This window comes from Protomyctophum bolini, assembly GCF_963924005.1.
Source record: "Protomyctophum bolini genome assembly, chromosome: 15".
Classification (NCBI taxonomy): domain Eukaryota; kingdom Metazoa; phylum Chordata; class Actinopteri; order Myctophiformes; family Myctophidae; genus Protomyctophum; species Protomyctophum bolini.
Window position 1 is genome coordinate 36,988,284 of NC_137876.1, and position 18,893 is coordinate 37,007,176.

The window sequence follows — 18,893 nt, forward strand, 5'->3', positions numbered from 1 at the left end:
GATTTGTAGCAAAAGCTGATTACAATTTGACCTGAAAACGTTTTAACAGTGGCTTTGCTATGCATAGGGTAACATACATTTGCTGTGCTTGGGAAAGAACATATGGGGAATAGGGAACCTATTCCATATTATATCTCTCTTTTTCACACACACTCACAAGAGCATGCACTTTCTCAACTCTGCGATCTTAACATTGTTACCACAGCAACCCACAAGCCACAGCAAGCTAGGCTTGTGGTTTCCATAGCAACCTATTTTACAGGTAAATGGTGTGATTCTATACTGCATTCGATTTTTGAGGTGAACCTTTTGTGTTTGCTTAAATATTTTATTTTATTTGTCTCATACTGTAAAATGTAGAATTCATCAGTGGTTCTCAAAATGAGGTCCTTGAGAGGGTTCCAGGGGGCCCAACCCCACCAAAAATGAGAAACCGTTAAAACACTTTTCTAAAATGTGTATATATAATACATACAAATAGCCAAAATAGCTCACAACACGTAGCGATGCGAGGTGGTGTGAGTTTGTGGGTTATTTAGAAAAGGTGGGCAGCAGCCTAATCCATATCAATGGGGGTGGGGGTCCTTAATAATAATACAACTTTATTTGTATAGCTCCTTTCATGAACTTGACATGACATTTTTTGAGAACCACCGGAATAAATTGTAGATCACTTCACGTTGCAATCCTTGACTCCATGCCCTCAGTGCTATTGGCCAAGAGCATGAAGTACTGCTACGAGACAAGCTGGAGGAGAGGAAGCTATCGTTTCTAGGTAAGCCATCTCTCTGACCCTTAGTTTACACCATGCTACTGAAGCTCTTCTTGTCATGCTGTTTGTAAGCTACTGTAGGTAAATGGAAACCTGGACATGACTGATTGTAGTGGGTGTTATCTCTCATTGATTGGCTAACGACCAGGAACTGTTATCAAATATCCCTGAATTTTTAATTTATCCACTAGCGGCTAGCCTATAATGAATATTTAAAGAAATAAGGTCTTCAAAAGCAGCCCTTGATGTTTGTTTGGCTCTAATGTATACATCGACTAAGATTTCATCCCCAGTATGTTTTTTTTCTTATTCTTAGATGAACAAAATAGGGCAGTTTCTCCTGGGATACATGTTTTGTGTTATGATTGATTGCTTGCCCTAGCTTACTGAAGGACAAATGGACATGGAAAGAATTTCTGTATAATATCACCATTGAAGAGATCTTTCAGTGAAGGGAACAGTCACTACTATTTTGTCATTTGTACAGTATATGGCATATAATATATAGGGTTTATCAAGAATAATATTTATTTTTGCCTGGCTGGATTTATAGATCCTACAAACACTTTTCAAATATTTTTCTGCCCATTTTCTTTTCTCTCGCACACCAGCTACATTGAGGAATACTAAGGCATGGTAGAGAGTGTTCAGGTGTGAAATTGTGAAACTGAATTTTTTACCCTTTCCCATTGTATCACCATCCCTATCCCATCGCATCCCCCCGGTCAGATGAGTGATGAAGGATAAAAGTCATTCCCTCTGTCATTAAGACCATATCATTTATTTGGGCCCGAAGTGCTGACCTTTCTTACAGGGCTGTGGTGCAGACTGTTCTAAAACTGTCAGAGTTCGCGGGGCGAGAGGGCCACTGAGGCAACCTCACCCTGTCTGATAAATGGATTGGAAATAAGCTACCCAACAGTGGGGACGGGCCATTAATTTTAATCAAAGGTGATGTAAAAAGGCGATCGGCGCCGCATGACAATGTCAACAGCCCAGTAGGTGTGAGGAGAGGGTCCGCAAAGCCCCCACACCCTAACCCCTTTCCCATACCACAGGCCTCTGGCTGCCTTCCTGAGACCTTCGGCTCTCTCTCTCTCAACCCCTGGCTCACACCACCTCCTCTCCACCTCCCAGAGATCCCCCTCCATGCCCCATTAGTTGAGCTTGGCTGGAGACGAAGAGGCAGGCCCCTGGAATTGAATGACCTGGTCAGCCTGAGATTTAATGGAGAAATCAGGTGTTGTAGGGATAATGGCCGAAGCGCGCCAGGAGTCAAGGACAATGGCTGCAGCCCATGCAGGCAGGGGTCAGGCTTACACGGGCTATAATGCCAACCTTGTCCCCTCGTTTTATACTTTATGAAGCCCAACCAAACTGCAAACTGGATAGCAGCACCGGAACTGGGCGTTACAGACTTTTGTGCAGTGGCAGCAAATAAGTGGCAGATGTAGCTAATGGTTTCACTGCGCCTCCTGTCCTCTACTGTGTGTTTTCTGCTTTCCCCACACTGGGGGATTTGTTATCACCACCTTGGTAAAAGGTGTGAGGTTAGTATAGCCTAGAATATGTGTTTGACAGACATTTCCAGTGTATGTTCAGCTGTTGCAGTAAAGGCATACATTGTTATCCTGTTATTACCTAATACCTACCAGTGAGCTCTGAATAACTATTTTCTGAATGTAACTGAGAAACGCTGTACTGTAGCTAAATGTTGAAATGCTACACTTTGTTCCTTGTAGATGAAAACCAGCTGAGAGCCAAGGGCTACGACAAAACGCCTGACATTATCCTGGAGGTCCCAATTGGTTTGTATTTCCATTACAAATGTCAACATTTTATTTCATCTGAAACAGCTGCCTGCTAAGCTCAACTAGCTTTGATTTTTACTCCTTCAACGGTTTTCTCAAATATGATTATTCAACTGTCAAGCTTTGTGTGTGTGTGTGTAAAACCAAATTATGCTTGATTCTTAAGTGAACTGCAGAAAGAAACTGTGAAGTCCATTACCTACCAAAATGCCACTTGTGCCCTGCAGATCTAGCTTCTGTAAGTTTATTCCTCACAGTTCTGATGGTTGCTGTTGTGTTTCTTTGTGTAAAAAGCTGTGGAAGGACACATTGTCCACTGGATTGAGAGCAAAGCCTCATTTGGGGATGATGTCAGTCATCGGACGTACCTCAACGAGCAGTTCTGGAGCTACTGGAACAGGTAACCTAATGTACAACTATAAATTACTTTTTCTTCCTGTTAGTATGGTGTATATCACACTTTTTGTTCTATCTTTAACAAGCATATAGTTGACTTTACTGCGCCACACAGCACCGTTTGCCCTCAATCTGCCAGTCATTTACAAACTCTTTTCTTTTGACCACAACCACCATCGTCATTTTCTCAGAGTTAGGAAAACGGCTCATATCTCGATGACAAAACTAACCACTTCCTTCACCATGCCACACAAACCCCAAACTTCCACTTTTTACCTCCACTCCAACACTGCACTGCAGTGTGTCCTATGTACCTCCTATCCACCCCAACACTGCACTGCATGCAGTGTGTCCTACCTCCTCTCCACCCCAACACTGCACTGCAGTGTGTCCTACCTCCTCTCCACCCCAACACTGCACTGCAGTGTGTCCTACCTCCTCTCCACCCCAACACTGCACTGCAGTGTGTCCTACCTCCTCTCCACCCCAACACTGCACTGCAGTGTGTCCATATAAAATGACTTCTCTTTTAGTTCTATATCTCTTCTCCACTAGTCCCTCCCTAACATTTTAGTCTAGTTTTATTTGTTGATGAAACCGTCAATATATTTAGTCAGAGTGTTAGTCATCATAGCTTATTTTTTATTTATTTTTTATCCGTGTAAAAAGGTAGTCGACGAACATTTTCCACACTGTGTGGAGCCCCAGTCAACTATGGTCACTGGAGTCCCTTGCTGTCTGAATGGCCTGTCTGAGCAGGATTGTTTTCTAGAGTACACGCATTGTTTGTGAAGGGAAGCAGGGAAAACGGGTGATTAATCCTTGGCATTTGTTGTCATGAGAACCTTTTGACAGGAACGGGCCTTCGTGGTCCCACAGTGAGGGAACAGAGGTGTGTGTGTGTGTGTGTGTGTGTGTGTGTGTGTGTGTGTGTGTGTGTGTGTGTGTGTGTGTGTGTGTGTGTGCAGTAAAACACATCATTACACAATATACGCAGCCATGTCATAGTCTCCTGAGAGAATGTAAAGAGAGTGAGAAATATCCTGGCATACTGTATATGCATTCTTGTCACAGGGAAGCCATGTTTTCCCCAAAGTGAAAACAAATGTTTCATCATTTTTAAAGTACAGCAGCATTTCCAGGGTAATAATGGTGTGAAGTTTGAAGGGGTATAAATAGTCATATTTTTTGAGGGGTGCTAGCCCCTCCTTTGTCCATCTTTTAGTCCTACACAAACATTACATTTTTTTTACGTCATAGTGTAAACGCAAAGGCTTTCAACTCTCAACTGTCAGTAAGATGTCGGCGATGATGATGTACAATAAGAGCGCCTCTCACTTCACACGCGTGTGCTTTCATTTTATTTTCTTGCAAGTTAAAAGTAGCACCCCATAAAAATGCTTTCCCGACATACTTTTTGATTGATTCACTAGTCTTTTTCGATTGATTCACTAGTCCTTAGCTTGGAATTCTCTCGTATGTTCCATGTCAACTTAGGACTATTGTTTGAGCGGTCAGTCGCTGCTCGTGCCACAGTACTGGATGTCATGGAGACCTCAACGACTTTAGTGACTCTTGGTTTGTGTCAGGCCATGGAACACGAACGAACACACACACACACACACACAGAGAGGACCTGGGAGGGAAAGGGCATTCATCTGTAGCCTCTCCATCCTTCCCTGTCTCCCTCTCACTCTGCCTTGACTAGGCTAGGACTTCCAGAAACATTGAGCTCAAATGTCACCCAGACGGCCTCTACTGGCCTTGGTCCCGCCCGACCCCCCTGAGCAATGTCGGCCGGCTGACACACATTGTGACATTGGTCTCTGGACTAGAGTGCTGGGAGGTTCCAGACACCAGGCGCTGTGTCCAGAGAGAAGGCACAGTCTGTCAGGCAGATAATTATACTCTCTCTCTCTCTCTCTCTCTCTCTCTCTCTCTCTCTCTCACACACACACATTCTCTCTCTGACATGTCTATCTGTGTTATCTATTTATCTATCTAATCTATCTAGCTGCACACATACAGTAATAATAATAATGAATTGCATTTTATAGCATTTTGCAAGTGCTTTTCAAGCCCATTACAATGGTTCATTCATTCATACATTCGGAGGTGAAGCGGCAAACGGTCGACCCCAGTGTCCTCACTTCCCACGTTCACACACCAATGCTGGCAAGCTAGCACTGACCGAGTCATTGGAGGCAATGTAGGGTTCAGTGTCTTGCCCAAGGACATTTTGACATGTAGACAGGAGGAGCCAGGATTTCAACCACCGACCTACGGATCATTGGTCGACCTGCTCTACCTCCTGAGCCACAGCCCCCCCAGTATATGTATTGGTTTTGTATGATTGTGGTGCAAGAGATACTGTAACCATCCCTGTGCAAGAGACAAGCACCTGTGCCGATCTGGTCAGAATGCAGATATTGTTTGGATTCTCCTATGGGACTTGCACACGTGTGCAAGTGAGCAAATGCTGAACCAGCGCCTAGGAATTATATACGGTAGGCCATATTGAGTTGGACATGAAGTCATGCAGCTAATATATGCAGTTTACCTTCTTGCAACAGCCACACAATCGGCCCGGACCACTGGCCTTGTGGTCCGGGCGCCTGGGCTCATAGGTGGCCTGACGGTCTTTGGTGCGTATCTCACCGTCTCCCCTTGTTTCCTGTCCCTCTATAAAAAAATAAAAGACTGAGCTACAAAGATATCTTTAAAAACAAGATCCGCAAGCTAGCTTTTGAATCTGAATCCTGAAAAGTAACAGTTTTAGATGTATGCAGTTTCCACCCGACAAAGACGATAAACAAGAAGCTTTGTAAAGGGATGTTGTTGCTTTGTAAGTAGCACTGAAAAGTGCTTCTAGGAGATTATTTAACAGTTGGATTACTTGGCCATCAGTAGAAAGTTTGTTAAAAACGAAATTAAGTAGATGAACAGCAATAGTGATTCCTCAATTAGAGAAATGCTGAGCAAGTTTATGGAGAAATTACTTCCTTGTTCACTCTGCAGCTGCCATCAAACCAAACATCTGATTTCCAGGGTGGATGATTCATCCAATAACAATGTGCAGTTAAAATGAACAGGGGACGATGCCAAGGTCATAATCAACAGTGTGTTTTATTCCCTCTGTCTAATGTAGTTTTATTTGGAAAAGCCCTGTTGTGTGCAGAAGGAAAATCTGTGTAGCATTTGATCATGCTAGCGACCCCCGGAACTCAGAATCACTGAGGTGTGACTCTCTGAGAATGGTCCATCTTTGATGGTTGTCTTCTTAAGCTGGCCTCATTAAAGGTCTGTAAGAAAATTGTTGACCAGGACAAAAAAGGGCTTTGGCCTCGGCTCCAGGACATTCCTAGACCATGAGAGACGTTGCTAGCGTTTTAATGAGAAAACACTTGAATGAGATCTGCCTCAGTCAGTCAAACATGACATGATATACGAGTCCTTTTTAAGAGGGAATCTTTTATTCCCATTAGGTCGCATGATTAGTACCACAGGCAGCACGACAACCAGAACGCCACATGCCTCCCTGCAAGTCCATGCGCTTCCCTGTATTGGATTTAAGGAAAATGCCATGTGTCTGTCCGTCTTCCTGCTCTTAGAGAGATAACAATGGCATTGGATCGAATGAAGATATCAGGATACAAACGGACTGCTTGGACATTTCGGACTGAGCCCAAGATTTGTGCCTATGGGTATCTTTCATTGATATTCAGCACAGCGGCCTTGTCCATGTGTGTTAAGGAACTGACGACGTAGATCCCATCATGTCAGCCGGCGGCTCGGTCAGATAAACGCTGTCATGTCAAAAGAAATGTCAATCCCTTCAGACCCCACCTTTTCCAGCAGCACCCTTGTAATTTTTAATTGACATTTACTTGCTGACATTTCAAAATGTGGACCCTCTTTCTCTTTTTGTTATACTTAATGTATTGTAGATGGAGATGCCTCCTTAGTAGCTGTGTGTGTGCGGGCGCATGTACTGTATGTACGTTTCTGATTGCACATGCTTGTACGTAGGAGTGCATGTGTATGCGGAATATGGAAGTCGATGAATTGTTGGTCAAGGAATTGTTTGCCCGCAAAGATATAAACCCAGTTAGTACTCGGGAGTGAAGGAGGGAGAGAAGGATGAGGTGACATGTCACATGACAGCCCTTCTCGTATTAGCGGTATCATTTCATGGACTTTAGAGGTGCAACGGCTTGTATGTTTGTCTATTCGGTAAAAACAGACTTCATCACTTCACTTTCAACCTTTTTGTCTCTCCTCTGACTGACCTTGAAATGGCATATCAGCTGTAATTACTTCATTGCCCCTGACTGACATTAGAAGTTATTTGCTTATTTTCATGAATTTCCTCTTTACTTTTTTACCTCTAACCAAAATGCTGTGCCTGTAGCTCCATGTTAATTGTTCCCCATTTTCCCCCGAGCCCTATGAAGTGAGCAATGGTGACATGTGTCTTTGGGAGGAATAGAAGAAAGAGAAGGGAAAAAACCCCACCCCCACGTAACAAATTTTCCGTCCAAAGCCCTCACCAACTGCATTTATCATCCAAACAATAGTCTTGCCAACGCACTAACCTCATAATAAACCCCTCTTCAGTGGAGTGAGGGGTAATGGCGCTTCACCTACAAGGCTCCCGAGAAAAGGGAGAGAAAAACGGTCTTCTGCCGAATCAAATGGCATGTTCAGGCCCAGTGCCTGGATGAGATGGCGGAGCAGCAGCCATTGGTGTCTCCCAGCCATCAATCTTAGCGGGTGGTTTTCCAGAGCCGACGAAGCCCTCTGCTCTGACGGATGTTCAGATAATTGAGTTATCCATCTCGCCCAACTATCAGACTTGCATAAAAATTATTCACCTGCTGGTGAATATTAAACACATAATGAGCCTCTTGTGTGTTTTAGGAGAAGTGGGTAAGGTTAAACACAGCATGTAATGAAATATGCGCACTGGCATCGCACCACCTTAACTGCCCCTCCCTGATCATGGCGTGCTTAAATCAATTATGGTTGGCAAAGGTGCCCCTATAACTCTCCCTCTAGCAGTAAATGATCTAGTCTTGCATTTGTCTAATCATACAGTAGTCTCACTTGCCTCATATGATTTCAGGACCTATCCATACACTGACTACTCTGGCAAAGCTTGTATTTCTTGATATTTTGTATTGTTTGAGTCTAATGCGTTTGTCGAAATTCTGTTTGACTTGTGATTTAAGTAGGTGTCGTGGGCCTGGCACATCACTGACACTATTGTTTATGATGAATCAGGACATTACTGCTGCTCTCAGTGAGTATGCTGTGTCAGTCTGTGGTTTTTAGAATCGCTCCCGTGCGCCAGTGGAGATCTGTATTATTTATATTGGAGAAGCAGAAGGAAGATGAATCAGTTAATCAATTCATAATAATGGATCAATCCTTATTGCTTTCATATAGAAAATGTGTTTTCACACACTGTAAAAAACAAAGCAACATAACGATTGGCAATTCGTTGTTAGAATATCAACACAATCCAGTGCCACATCCTCCTTCCACACCAAAGTTCAACTCACACAAAAAAAGAAAATCTTGACAGCTTCTTTGAGCCTGGTGATTGTCTTCCCTGAACCGAACTGCTCCCCGTTTGTCAGATTACAAGGGAACCTGGCGGTGCCTTCATTGCAGTGCTTGTGTACAGTGGAATGTATATTTCAAATAATAGATCAATATCACATTGAACATTTTACCCCGAGATAAGAGAGAGATTTTCAGAAAGCAAACCATTTTGCAGCACAATACAGCAGATTAAAGGGTAAATGTGGAGTTAAATAATTAGATTCAGACCCTGTCCCTCCCCTCCCCTCCCATCCATTCCTCTTGGGCCGAGACGATGGACGGCCTTTGTGGAAATGAGCGTGGTCGCCGGCTTGCCCCTTCCCAAAGTTAATCAGCTGTGAGATTCGTAAACTGCAAATGTGTCAGAGTTGAAAATGTTAGCGCTCCTAATGGAGGCTTGAAAAGGTTAGATCTGATAAAAAGCTGTCAGCCGTCCACAAAAAAATGATTTATGGCAATATAATGGGACAGTATGGCTCATTTCTCCCCTGTATGAAATGGGGGTTAAGACTTTTTGGGTTGCCATTATACATCATCCGGCTTGACCACTTGGAAATTTGTTGATGCATGTGCACAGTTGCACACATTGTTATGTTTCATCTTTGAGATTTTGAAACTGCATGTGATGTTGCATTTTAGATAAAATGTGTCCACCCATAATTAATAATAAAGCTGTTTCGGTTTCCCACACTCAAAATGCATTTGTACAGAGATTATGAGAAATGATATTAGGCTTTTGTTTTTGCACTTTTCCCCATGGAAGCAAAATGGCAATTAATGTGGAAGTCGTTATTCTCAGAACTCCATCCAAGTACTTGCACTACAACATTACTAATCTGCTTTCTGGCATATTGGCTAACAGCGAGATAAAAAACTGATTTATATGATGTTTTATATTAGTTGACACAGCCGTGATCAGACATCTTGAGTTCTTGGAGAACTTTTTCCAATTATTTCTGGTACTGTATGCTGTAGGTTTTACAGCTGAAATTGCATGATAATGCTGTTATGGGCTCAGGCATACTCAATCTGATTGCCTTGACATCAAATTAAATTCTTTGATGCTAGATATTGCATAATATATTCCTTTTTAATGGATATGTCCATCATTTTTGTTGAACTTCCCAAAGCAGTACAACCAGGAATGACTAATTAATACTGTAATGACTTGCTATTTTGTAGACAAGCCTTATTGAGTTCAGCTTATAATGCCTTTATCTCTGAACATGAATGAAATACTACGGCTAGACACTCGAGATGTGAGGACAAGTTATCTAAATGCATGGTCAGTTGTGCAGAACCTTTTTTAAACTATACAATGTTTATTCATTTATTTCATAAACTCCAGTCTCTGCTTATATAAACATATTTTACATTTCAAATGGACCATTGCTGGTCAATTTGGTTACATACACTCTCAGGCTTAAAAATGTGTCATGATTTTACAGTGTATGCATGTGTATGTGTGTACTACATGCTTGCAACTATACAGGTAATGTAATGTGGGACGGATGTGGTAGAGCGGGTGAATGCACCCGGTAACATAAGCCATGGCAGAAGCGGGGCCATCATGCAGACAGAGCAGATAGGGGATGTCACCTGAGAGAGGCTGCCCAGAGGCCGTGGCTACTGCTGATCCAATGAGGCTGGACATTACAGGGCCTTCCCCAAGGACGGCACCGGCACCTCTGGGGAGGCGATGTGACACCCTCAAGACCTGTGCCATGCCACAATGCACCTCACCCTAAAATCAGAGATGTGGGCAAGAGAAAGAGACATGAGGGGGCAGACTGAGAGAGGTTTCAGCACATGGTGGTGTCCTCAAAGCCAGTGGCTTTCTTTCAGTAGGGTTGGATAGATTCGCTAATAGAATGTATTTTGTTAAAAGTATTGGCATAAGTATTAGATTTCTCTGCGTGTCACATTAACAATTTTTATTGCTTCACATTTAAGTGAAATGTTGAGAATTTTTAAAGAAGTCCAGTTGCTGGCTTTATTTGACCCAGCTAACTAATTTGTAAACAAAGACATCAGCATTTTGTGCCAATGCCTGTGTCATTGTCTTCCTCCTATTTATAATGTGGTGGATACCCCCTGCCGTGCAGGAACGTGGCCTCTTTTATTGTTTCCTTTGTTATGACATCCTCCTGGTGAATATTTTGCAGCTAGAAAAATAGATATCCACAATGGAGGTTCCTCTTGGGCTTTGCAAGTGTTTCTTTTGGGTCACAGCAGCACACTGAGGTGTAACAAGGAACTTAAAATACTAACGGCGAATGACAAGTCTGCTTGCTCTACGGATTTCATGCTTTTAAGGATGCACATTTGGGCACATTGTTTAAGGCATCAGGGGTGTAATCCGTGCACTTCAGGTCTCCAGCAGCCCCGGGATTTAGCTCTGGCTAAGCCCCCATGTCACCTATTTATTTTAGCTGGGTTGTGTCTGTGCATTATCCAAATTTGTCATTTAACTTTGAGCCTGCTAGCAGCTTTGACACGGCCGCTGTGTGGAAACGACGAGCAGGACACAAAGCGGCACCCTGGTGATATATACCCCTCCTTACTCCCTCCTCCCGCCTAGCCGTTTGCCTTCAGCACTCCCGAGATGGGAGGGAAAGACACAAGTAAACTGTGCCACGGGCATGTCTATCTGTGCCACAAATTCCTGTTTTGCTGTGGAACATCTATTCATTTAAATATTTTTTGTTATTTTTATTTAACTAACTCACTTTTTTGGAAGCTTTCGTGATTTATGTCATCAGACTTGTAGAGTGTGTTTTTCTTTCCCTTTCCCTTCTCTCAGTTGTACTCCCTTTCCCTCCCTTTCGTTCCTTTTCTTTCTGTCTTTCTTTTTAGTTGACCTTCCGGGTTTCATTCCAGGAAGAAGTCGGCAGCATTTGTCATCTTTGCGAGATCCTGGAGAGGAGTGGAGTGGGCCTGGATTAGAATGGCTCTTTGTAAAACTCAATCTAACAGGAGAATTCAGGCCTGCATTTTACCCAGTGTTGCGGAAGATGCAGCGTGTTATTTTCCTGACACAAAGATAGCCTTGTGACAAATAGTGTACACACGGATGCTTACCGTATACGCCAGCCCCGCGTGCACACACACATATTGCTGTCGGACATGTCCACATCTATAGAAATTTACAGGGAGATGGCCGAAGATGGGAAGATAATTATAGGGCGGTTGTTATTGTACCAAGTCTGGTCTTTTTTGACCATGCTGACTGGAGCCATTGAAGGCCAAAGCGATTTTTAAGTGTCTTATCTTTTTTTCTTTTCTTAAAACACGCATAAAAAAAACCCCCATAGCACATGGTAGATGTAAAGCTATATACGTAATTATAAAAAATCTGGCATTTGTGTTTTGTGTCCTGCATCCCCACAGCTGTATCACGGGACTGCCTTGTTGATGAGCTCCATAGTCCAAAGATATTACTTACTATTCAAAGATAATTGATAGCTAGCTTGTCGATCAGTCCTTTTTGAAAAGCAACATCCTTGTGCGATGGATGATGACAAAGGAGTCTAGGAATCATCAGATGATTCTTCCTCCCAAGCAATAAAGAAAGAATTGAACCATGAACTCTGTGGTTTGTCACAGGAAATTAAATGGGGAGAAAAAAACGGCTCCCTACCCAATGCCACAACCTGACTACAGCTAAAATATACTCGATTGAACAGAAGAGAATATTACTTTTGTTCCTCTATTAACCAACATTGCTGAAACATTTTTGGTTTTAAGGAATGGCATTAGGCGTAGAGGGAATGAGTCTTTTTATTTATCTCCGGTGCAGACAAGAGGAATGCATATTTTAGTTCTGGTTGTGCTGGCTTCATGACACAGCAAGTGTTTAACAGCTTTTTGGGGAGGATTACCTTTCCCCGGGTTTTCTTGTGATTTATTGATCTATCCATTGAGGCATTAAACACACATGGTATTGTTTCCCTTTAGATAGTATCAGTCTATACATGTCAGTGTATGGTATAGGTTACTCAGTGTTTCTTGTTCGTAGTATATTTTGCATCAGATTTCAGTAATTGAGCTCAAGATTTTCAGAGCTCCTTATATTAAATCAATCAATGATTTTGCACATCATGCTAATCATTAGTTACCGAGTTTATTTTATATTTTAATACCATGATTTAGCATTTAGGTTACTTGATTAGCAATGCATGCCGTGGTTCTTGGAATGAAGGAAACGATTAAACCCATTAAAACCGGAAAAGCATCTGTGTCATTTTAGATTTTTGCATTGGCTATTCTAAAATAGCAGACATGCAAGCTCAGAGCGTGCTGCACACTGTAAGCTGCTATGTTTTAACTTTTTTTTTTATCTTGAAAGTGTGAGAATTACTGTGATTTAGAAGGCATTTGTAGAATCGGCCTCTGTTGTTGATGGGTTAAAAAATAGAATACAGACCACACAGTATGCATACAATGCGTTAACCAAGTGGCACAGGAGAAAACAATGCTTCATATTTCTGCCCTTGTGTTTAAAGAGCAGTGCTGTGTGGACCAGATAGTGTCGTTCTACTCACGGTCTGTGGAGGCCCATCAGTCACAGTGTGGAGCTGGGCGCTGGTGATAAGTGGTTCCTTATAGATAACCTAGACGGTAGGCTTCCTTTTATAGGCCCACTGTCCCTCACGTAACCTTGTCCTCTTTCCCGCCCACACTTTTCTCTCTTTTCCAATGATTTCAGCTTCCTGTTTAGCTTTCGAGCTCCTTTCTACAAGTTGACATCTTTTGCCAGTTGTTTAAGTGCTGAATGGCTTACTGTACTGTGCTCACAGTGGTAATCTGGAACGTATTTGGTGCAAGCTAACAGACGTAATGTCATTCATACTGTGTACACACACAGATGTGTGTTCACACACCTTTCCACTGTAATGCCAAAATTCAGTTACTGCATGGAATGGTTTCCATACAATATACTTGTATTGCGTGTGTTGACCTTGGAGAAAATATGATGAAAGGCTTAGAAATATGCTCTTTACTCTCCAACCTGAGAAAGTCAAATCCATATGTTTTCTTTCTTGTTCATAGTGGTTCCCCAATAAATCGCAATTAGTGAGCAGCCTAATTTTTTTTTGATCTGTAAATAACAGTGAAAACAAAGCTGAAAATAAAAACATACTAAACCAAAACACAAATTTACATTCATATCTGATGAATAGTGCTTGACATCAAGAGCAGATTAGTTTAGAATTTTTTACTTTAAAAATGTTGGTTGTAATGTGGGAAACCTTATTTGTATTTTGATAAGCTTCACAATACCCATTTCCTCAGCGTGCAATACATATTGCATTTATTTTTCCTCCAATAGCGACTGTTTTGATTGATGCACCATATGTCAGCATGTTTTAAGTACCAGATACAGAGTCACTCGCATTTATGAACATTGCTTTATATTACAGTTTTATTTCACTGCAATATCCGGCTGCCAGAAAAACAGAGATAGAAGTACAAGTGAGTATTTCCTCTCCAACCCTGGCATTTGTTGAAGAGCTTTGTGGAGACCCTCTTTCCCCATTTCTGGTTCCCATGCAGTCCTCTCCTCTCCTGTCTCTGGTTTGAGTTTCACGTCTCTCGGCGGTCTGATTGCCTGATAGCTTAAACATCTCTGCCTGCCTAGTACTCAGTGGGAGTGTGTAATCAAAGACACATGAGCAGCCAGCGTCCAAGCGCTGACCTTCTGATTTCACTCATCAATTCTGGGGGCTAATGTACAAGATCTATCAGGTCAACGCATTTGTCTCTCTATGCTGTGGCACGTATATATAAACGATTAGAATAAAAGGCACTTGGCCACTAATCTAAAAGTTCTTATGATAAATGATGCTCTTGAGCCCCGGAGTCCATGTCAGGTAATGCATTTGAACATTGAGCAGCTAATTTCTTTTAGTTTCTTGTGTTCCATAGATGAGCACCGTAAAACAGTCCTTTGTGACGAGGGCTTGAGGGGTTAAGAGTGGAGCAGTATGATCTGCATTCCAGCTCTGTCCGCCGTCGATGTAATGTTTCATCGTAGGCGGGAAGTTGAAACGGACGATACCCCATCCTCTTTTTTTTGAACTGATGCAAGATAACGGGTGGACTTTTTTGTGAAAGTGAAACATAAACTCTGCCCAGAGTTTGGGCTTTGAGCTGCCCTCCCCCTTTGAATGGCGGCCATGGAAATGTCAAAGTAATCTATTTCTCATTTTGAGGGATAACTCCATCAGCTGGCACGTTCACACCGCGGATCTTCCCACTCCATGTTAAACCCAGAGTCTGTCTCTTCAATGACGGCTGCATGTTTTAAATGACCACCCTTATTTTTTATTATTGGCGTCTGTGTGTCATGAAGGTTAGAGGAGAGAGGGCAGAATAGAGTTGTCTGGTGAAAGGCCTCTGATAGAAAGTGCCACTTCAATTTGAGCACAGCTGCAGCTAAGCCTAGGCTGGCTTACTGTCCGGCCCGACACTTCGCATTCGCTTCTCCTCCGACTAGAATGGATGTGAAAACTATTAACTTCAGACGGAGTTTGGCCCTGTCCATTTCTGATCCCATGAATCGACTCCCCCTTTCTAAGACCTTATTCATGGTTTTATCTTCCTGGTGTGTTGTCAGAGCTCCAGTTCTGCAGGCGCTGTCTAATGCAACTTTTGAGTTTGGTTTATTTAAGTTTACAGACTCGCTGTTTTTCTAGTTCTTTTTGTTTTGTTCCTCTTTTGTTTTTTGGTTTTACTCTGTCTTGACATGAACTCTAAACAAAGCCTCTATTATGACCTAACCAAAGGTCGGTGTGACGCCGTTCATCCCTTCCAGAAAGTATTATTACATATCTGCTGTCCCTCATCATTAACTTAAATCTTATTTTGAAAACTATGTTTCTTGATTACATTTCCAGCGGAGGGGCCAGGGGACTACACCTCTCCTAATTTGGTGATGAGGGGTTTTAGCGGCTCGAGGAACCCTATCCCCTGAGCTGCTGACAGTCCTCAGCCCCCCTGAGTCCTCGCTAAGGACGGAGCTGGTGGTTAGAGAAAAGACTACTGGCTCTGTTTTGAGTAATCGTTGTGGTTTGAATTAGAAAGGGGATAAATTCTCTGAATAATGATCGCAAAACATTTAGCTTCAGCTGCCCGGGTGAAACTAAACACGCTCGCGTAAAACCTTAAACCGCTCTCCTTCTTTTTCATTTCTCTTTTTTTTCCGCTTTCCCCTCTGCCGTTTTTGTTTTCGGATCGCAGCGCTGAGTTCATGGGAAACTCGCTCCGAGGTTACCTGCGCCCCTGCGAAGAGATGGAAAAAAATGATCACGGCCACGAGAATGTTATTGCAGTTAGTTGAAATATTACTAACCTTGTCAAATGTCATTTCGAATGAGAAAGCAAACATATTTTAATCAGGGCTTTTAAAGCGGGGCTTTTCAAACCGTTGACTCTGGGAGAAAGGGGTCAGCTAATTGCAACGTTTGATGTCATGTTTGGTCTCTCTTCCCATTTTGATGCGACTGCCTGGAAACTTATACTCTCCCTCTCTCCGGCTCCCTCGCTCCCTCACTCTTGCTCTCTCTGTCACAACCACGCAGACACACACACACACACACAGTCTCACACACACACACACACACAGGCAAATGAAAAACTACTGAAAGGTCTTAGCATGCTCGACGCTGTAATCTTCCCAAAGTGTTTGCTTCTCCTTCCTGTCGGCCCTCCTCTCAACTTCAACCTCCAACCCCTCCATGCATGTATCACTGACACTGAGTCTGTCCCACATGACGCCACTGAAATGTTGTGTGTGTGTGTGTGTGTGTGTGTGTGTGTGTGTGTGTGTCTGTGTCTGTCTGTGTGTGTGTTGTAAGTAGCGTAGGTAGGTCAGTGTTTAGGGTCCAGGGTCCATCTCTCAAGACTGCTTAACAAAATATGAGTCCTGCTTTGGAACCAAAGCTAGTGACAAAGCACTCTCGCCAAGCCCTTCAACAGACAAATTGTAAGCCCGATATACTTCATCATACGACGGTGTCATTTTGGTGACACAGAAAAAGCAGACCTACGGTTAGTAGGTCGGCTATTTTCAGCGCATGACACCGGCCTGCGTACGACGAAGTATGAATCGAACACTTTAGTCCCATATCTCGTTGGCTTTCATAATTACTATTTTAACAGCAGCAGAGGAGAGGGGGTGTATATACATTGTAAATTGTGTTTGACAAGGTGGGGTTAGTGGTTTTGTCGTGGCTTGTCTTTGGTTATTACTCATACTTCCTCTTGCCATAGATAAGGTCTTACTGGTGAACATACCAAGGTGAGCATTGTAGGCACAGGGCTCTTATCGCCGGCATTGATTTAGGGCAAGAGCCATGTGACACAGGTCATTGTGCAGTAAAGCCATCAATCATCCTGGTTTGATTTCTGCACAGACCTGTCTCCAGGTTGTCTACACGTAGGCAGGCTGCACGCGGGAAGCAGAGGAACCAGCCTAGGGTTTGGGCTCGGTGGGAGGTGCAATGCGGATATTCCAGTGGCTCTCAACCTGTGGGCCATGAGAGTATTGCAAGTGGCCCCCAAATAATTGAAAATGTTGATGATAATATAACATTAATATAAATTCACATTAAACCCTTGAAAAATGTGTTTCATTGTGATACCGATAAATAGGAATACTGTGATATCTCCAGTGGTCCAAACCAAAACACTAAAATAAACATGCTCTGAAAATGCGCGTGGCCCATCTATCTGACCTCTTAACACGGCAGCCTTGTCAGGTGGGTGGGCAACAAAACGCTCTTGAGATTTTCAGGTGGGCCCTGATCCAAAAAAGGTTGAGAACCACCCTGATATATTCTGTGGAACTGTAATGCTAATAATGTATTTGGAGATGACATGGATTTAGCGTTTAAGGCTCAATGATTACCGGATTGACTTATGTGTTTAAGGGTGGTGTTTAAATTTGATTTAAACTTGTGGCTGCAAAGTGTGTTTTGATGGACCCTCTACTATAGGGATCCATATTTGTTGTCATATTTGTCTCACAGAATAAGGTTTGCCATATATTGTAAATCATCCATGATCTACAGATACAAAGAGCAGCATGATCTCCCTGATGGCAGACATAATTGAAAAAAAGAAATATTGTTTCCACAGTTTATTATTTATCTGCATAACTCTGCATGTGTTCCACAGATTTCCTGTGGATATATTAGAGCCATTCACATTTCCCCAGCATTTATCAAGGTACTTGTTAACCCTGTGGTAAATACATTTTCAATCATAAACAGAAAAGATTAGTATTTTCCCCTGTGCTGGGATATTTTCTCAGTTGTCTGAAGATGGGTATTTATTGCCGTTAATGTTGCTCATGGCCTTCTGGGCCAGTCTTGTAACTTTTGGCTTAATGGTTGTATTTTCCCTGGCAATCGTATTGGGGAAATCATACTTTCAAATACGCTATGATTCATAATATTGATTCATGTAGGTTATTTATTGCTCTTTTTCCAGAACTTCTGCAGAAGTTGGAAAGTGCCAGATATTCTCCTAGACTAGAGCGATTGTGTTTAAACGGTCGTGAAGTCATTGCGCTGAATGTGCTGAGCACCGAGGAGAAAGGTATTCCTGGAAAGTGTATGGCCCCTGTTTGTTTTGCTGAAATAGCTACCTAGCATAACGTGTAGCTCTCTCCAGCTCTCCAGAAGATAGCTTAAGTAATTACACTTCAGTCTGTAATCAAACCTGTGTCAGGTCGTCTGAGAACCTGGATTTGTCCGATGGATTTCTGTTAAATACAAGGGCAGCTTAAAACATTTTTATGGTTCTCTCCTCAAATTATAGTTTTCCCCTCCTCAAGCCCCTCTAAAATGTGTCACATCCCATTACACAAATTTGGATATGCTAAATTAGCGAGGAGAGTGCTTACGCTATGAATACGTTGGCCTTTTTTTCTTTATTTTCTTCTTTTCTCTCTCTCTTTCTGTGCACAGAGGGTAAGCATGCTGGGGGTTGGGGTGCCGTTAACTCTAAAAAGTTGTCTTGAATTTTCTCCCCTCGGAAGATGATGTGTTTTTGCAATTCAAATATTTGCTCATTCTCCTCTCCATTGCAAAGCCCCCTTTGAAGCAGGAGAGTTCTATCAGGACCAATGACAGTGTGAGTGTGCAGCGTGACAGCGCAAGAGGCAGCTCCGGACTATTTCTAACTGCATATTTAAATAGCAAGGAAATCTAAAATCTAAAATGTATGCAAATTATGGCATGTTTTGCATGCTGGTATTTTTATGATTTGGAGGGCTTGCATATTCAGGTAGTTTTCAGTAC

At 42.6% G+C, this 18,893-nt stretch overlaps 1 protein-coding gene across 2 annotated transcripts in view; it reads left to right on the plus strand.

Annotated features, from left to right (window-relative positions):
* cdin1 (CDAN1 interacting nuclease 1) overlaps nucleotides 1-18,893 on the plus strand; it is a 67,213-nt gene that overhangs the window by 32,294 nt on the left and 16,026 nt on the right. For both annotated transcript variants that reach the window (XM_080783273.1, XM_080783274.1), the window contains 3 exons: nucleotides 708-775; nucleotides 2,515-2,580; nucleotides 2,878-2,983. In XM_080783273.1, the coding sequence (XP_080639399.1) occupies nucleotides 708-775; nucleotides 2,515-2,580; nucleotides 2,878-2,983 (240 nt within the window). The remainder of the gene's footprint in view (nucleotides 1-707; nucleotides 776-2,514; nucleotides 2,581-2,877; nucleotides 2,984-18,893) is intronic.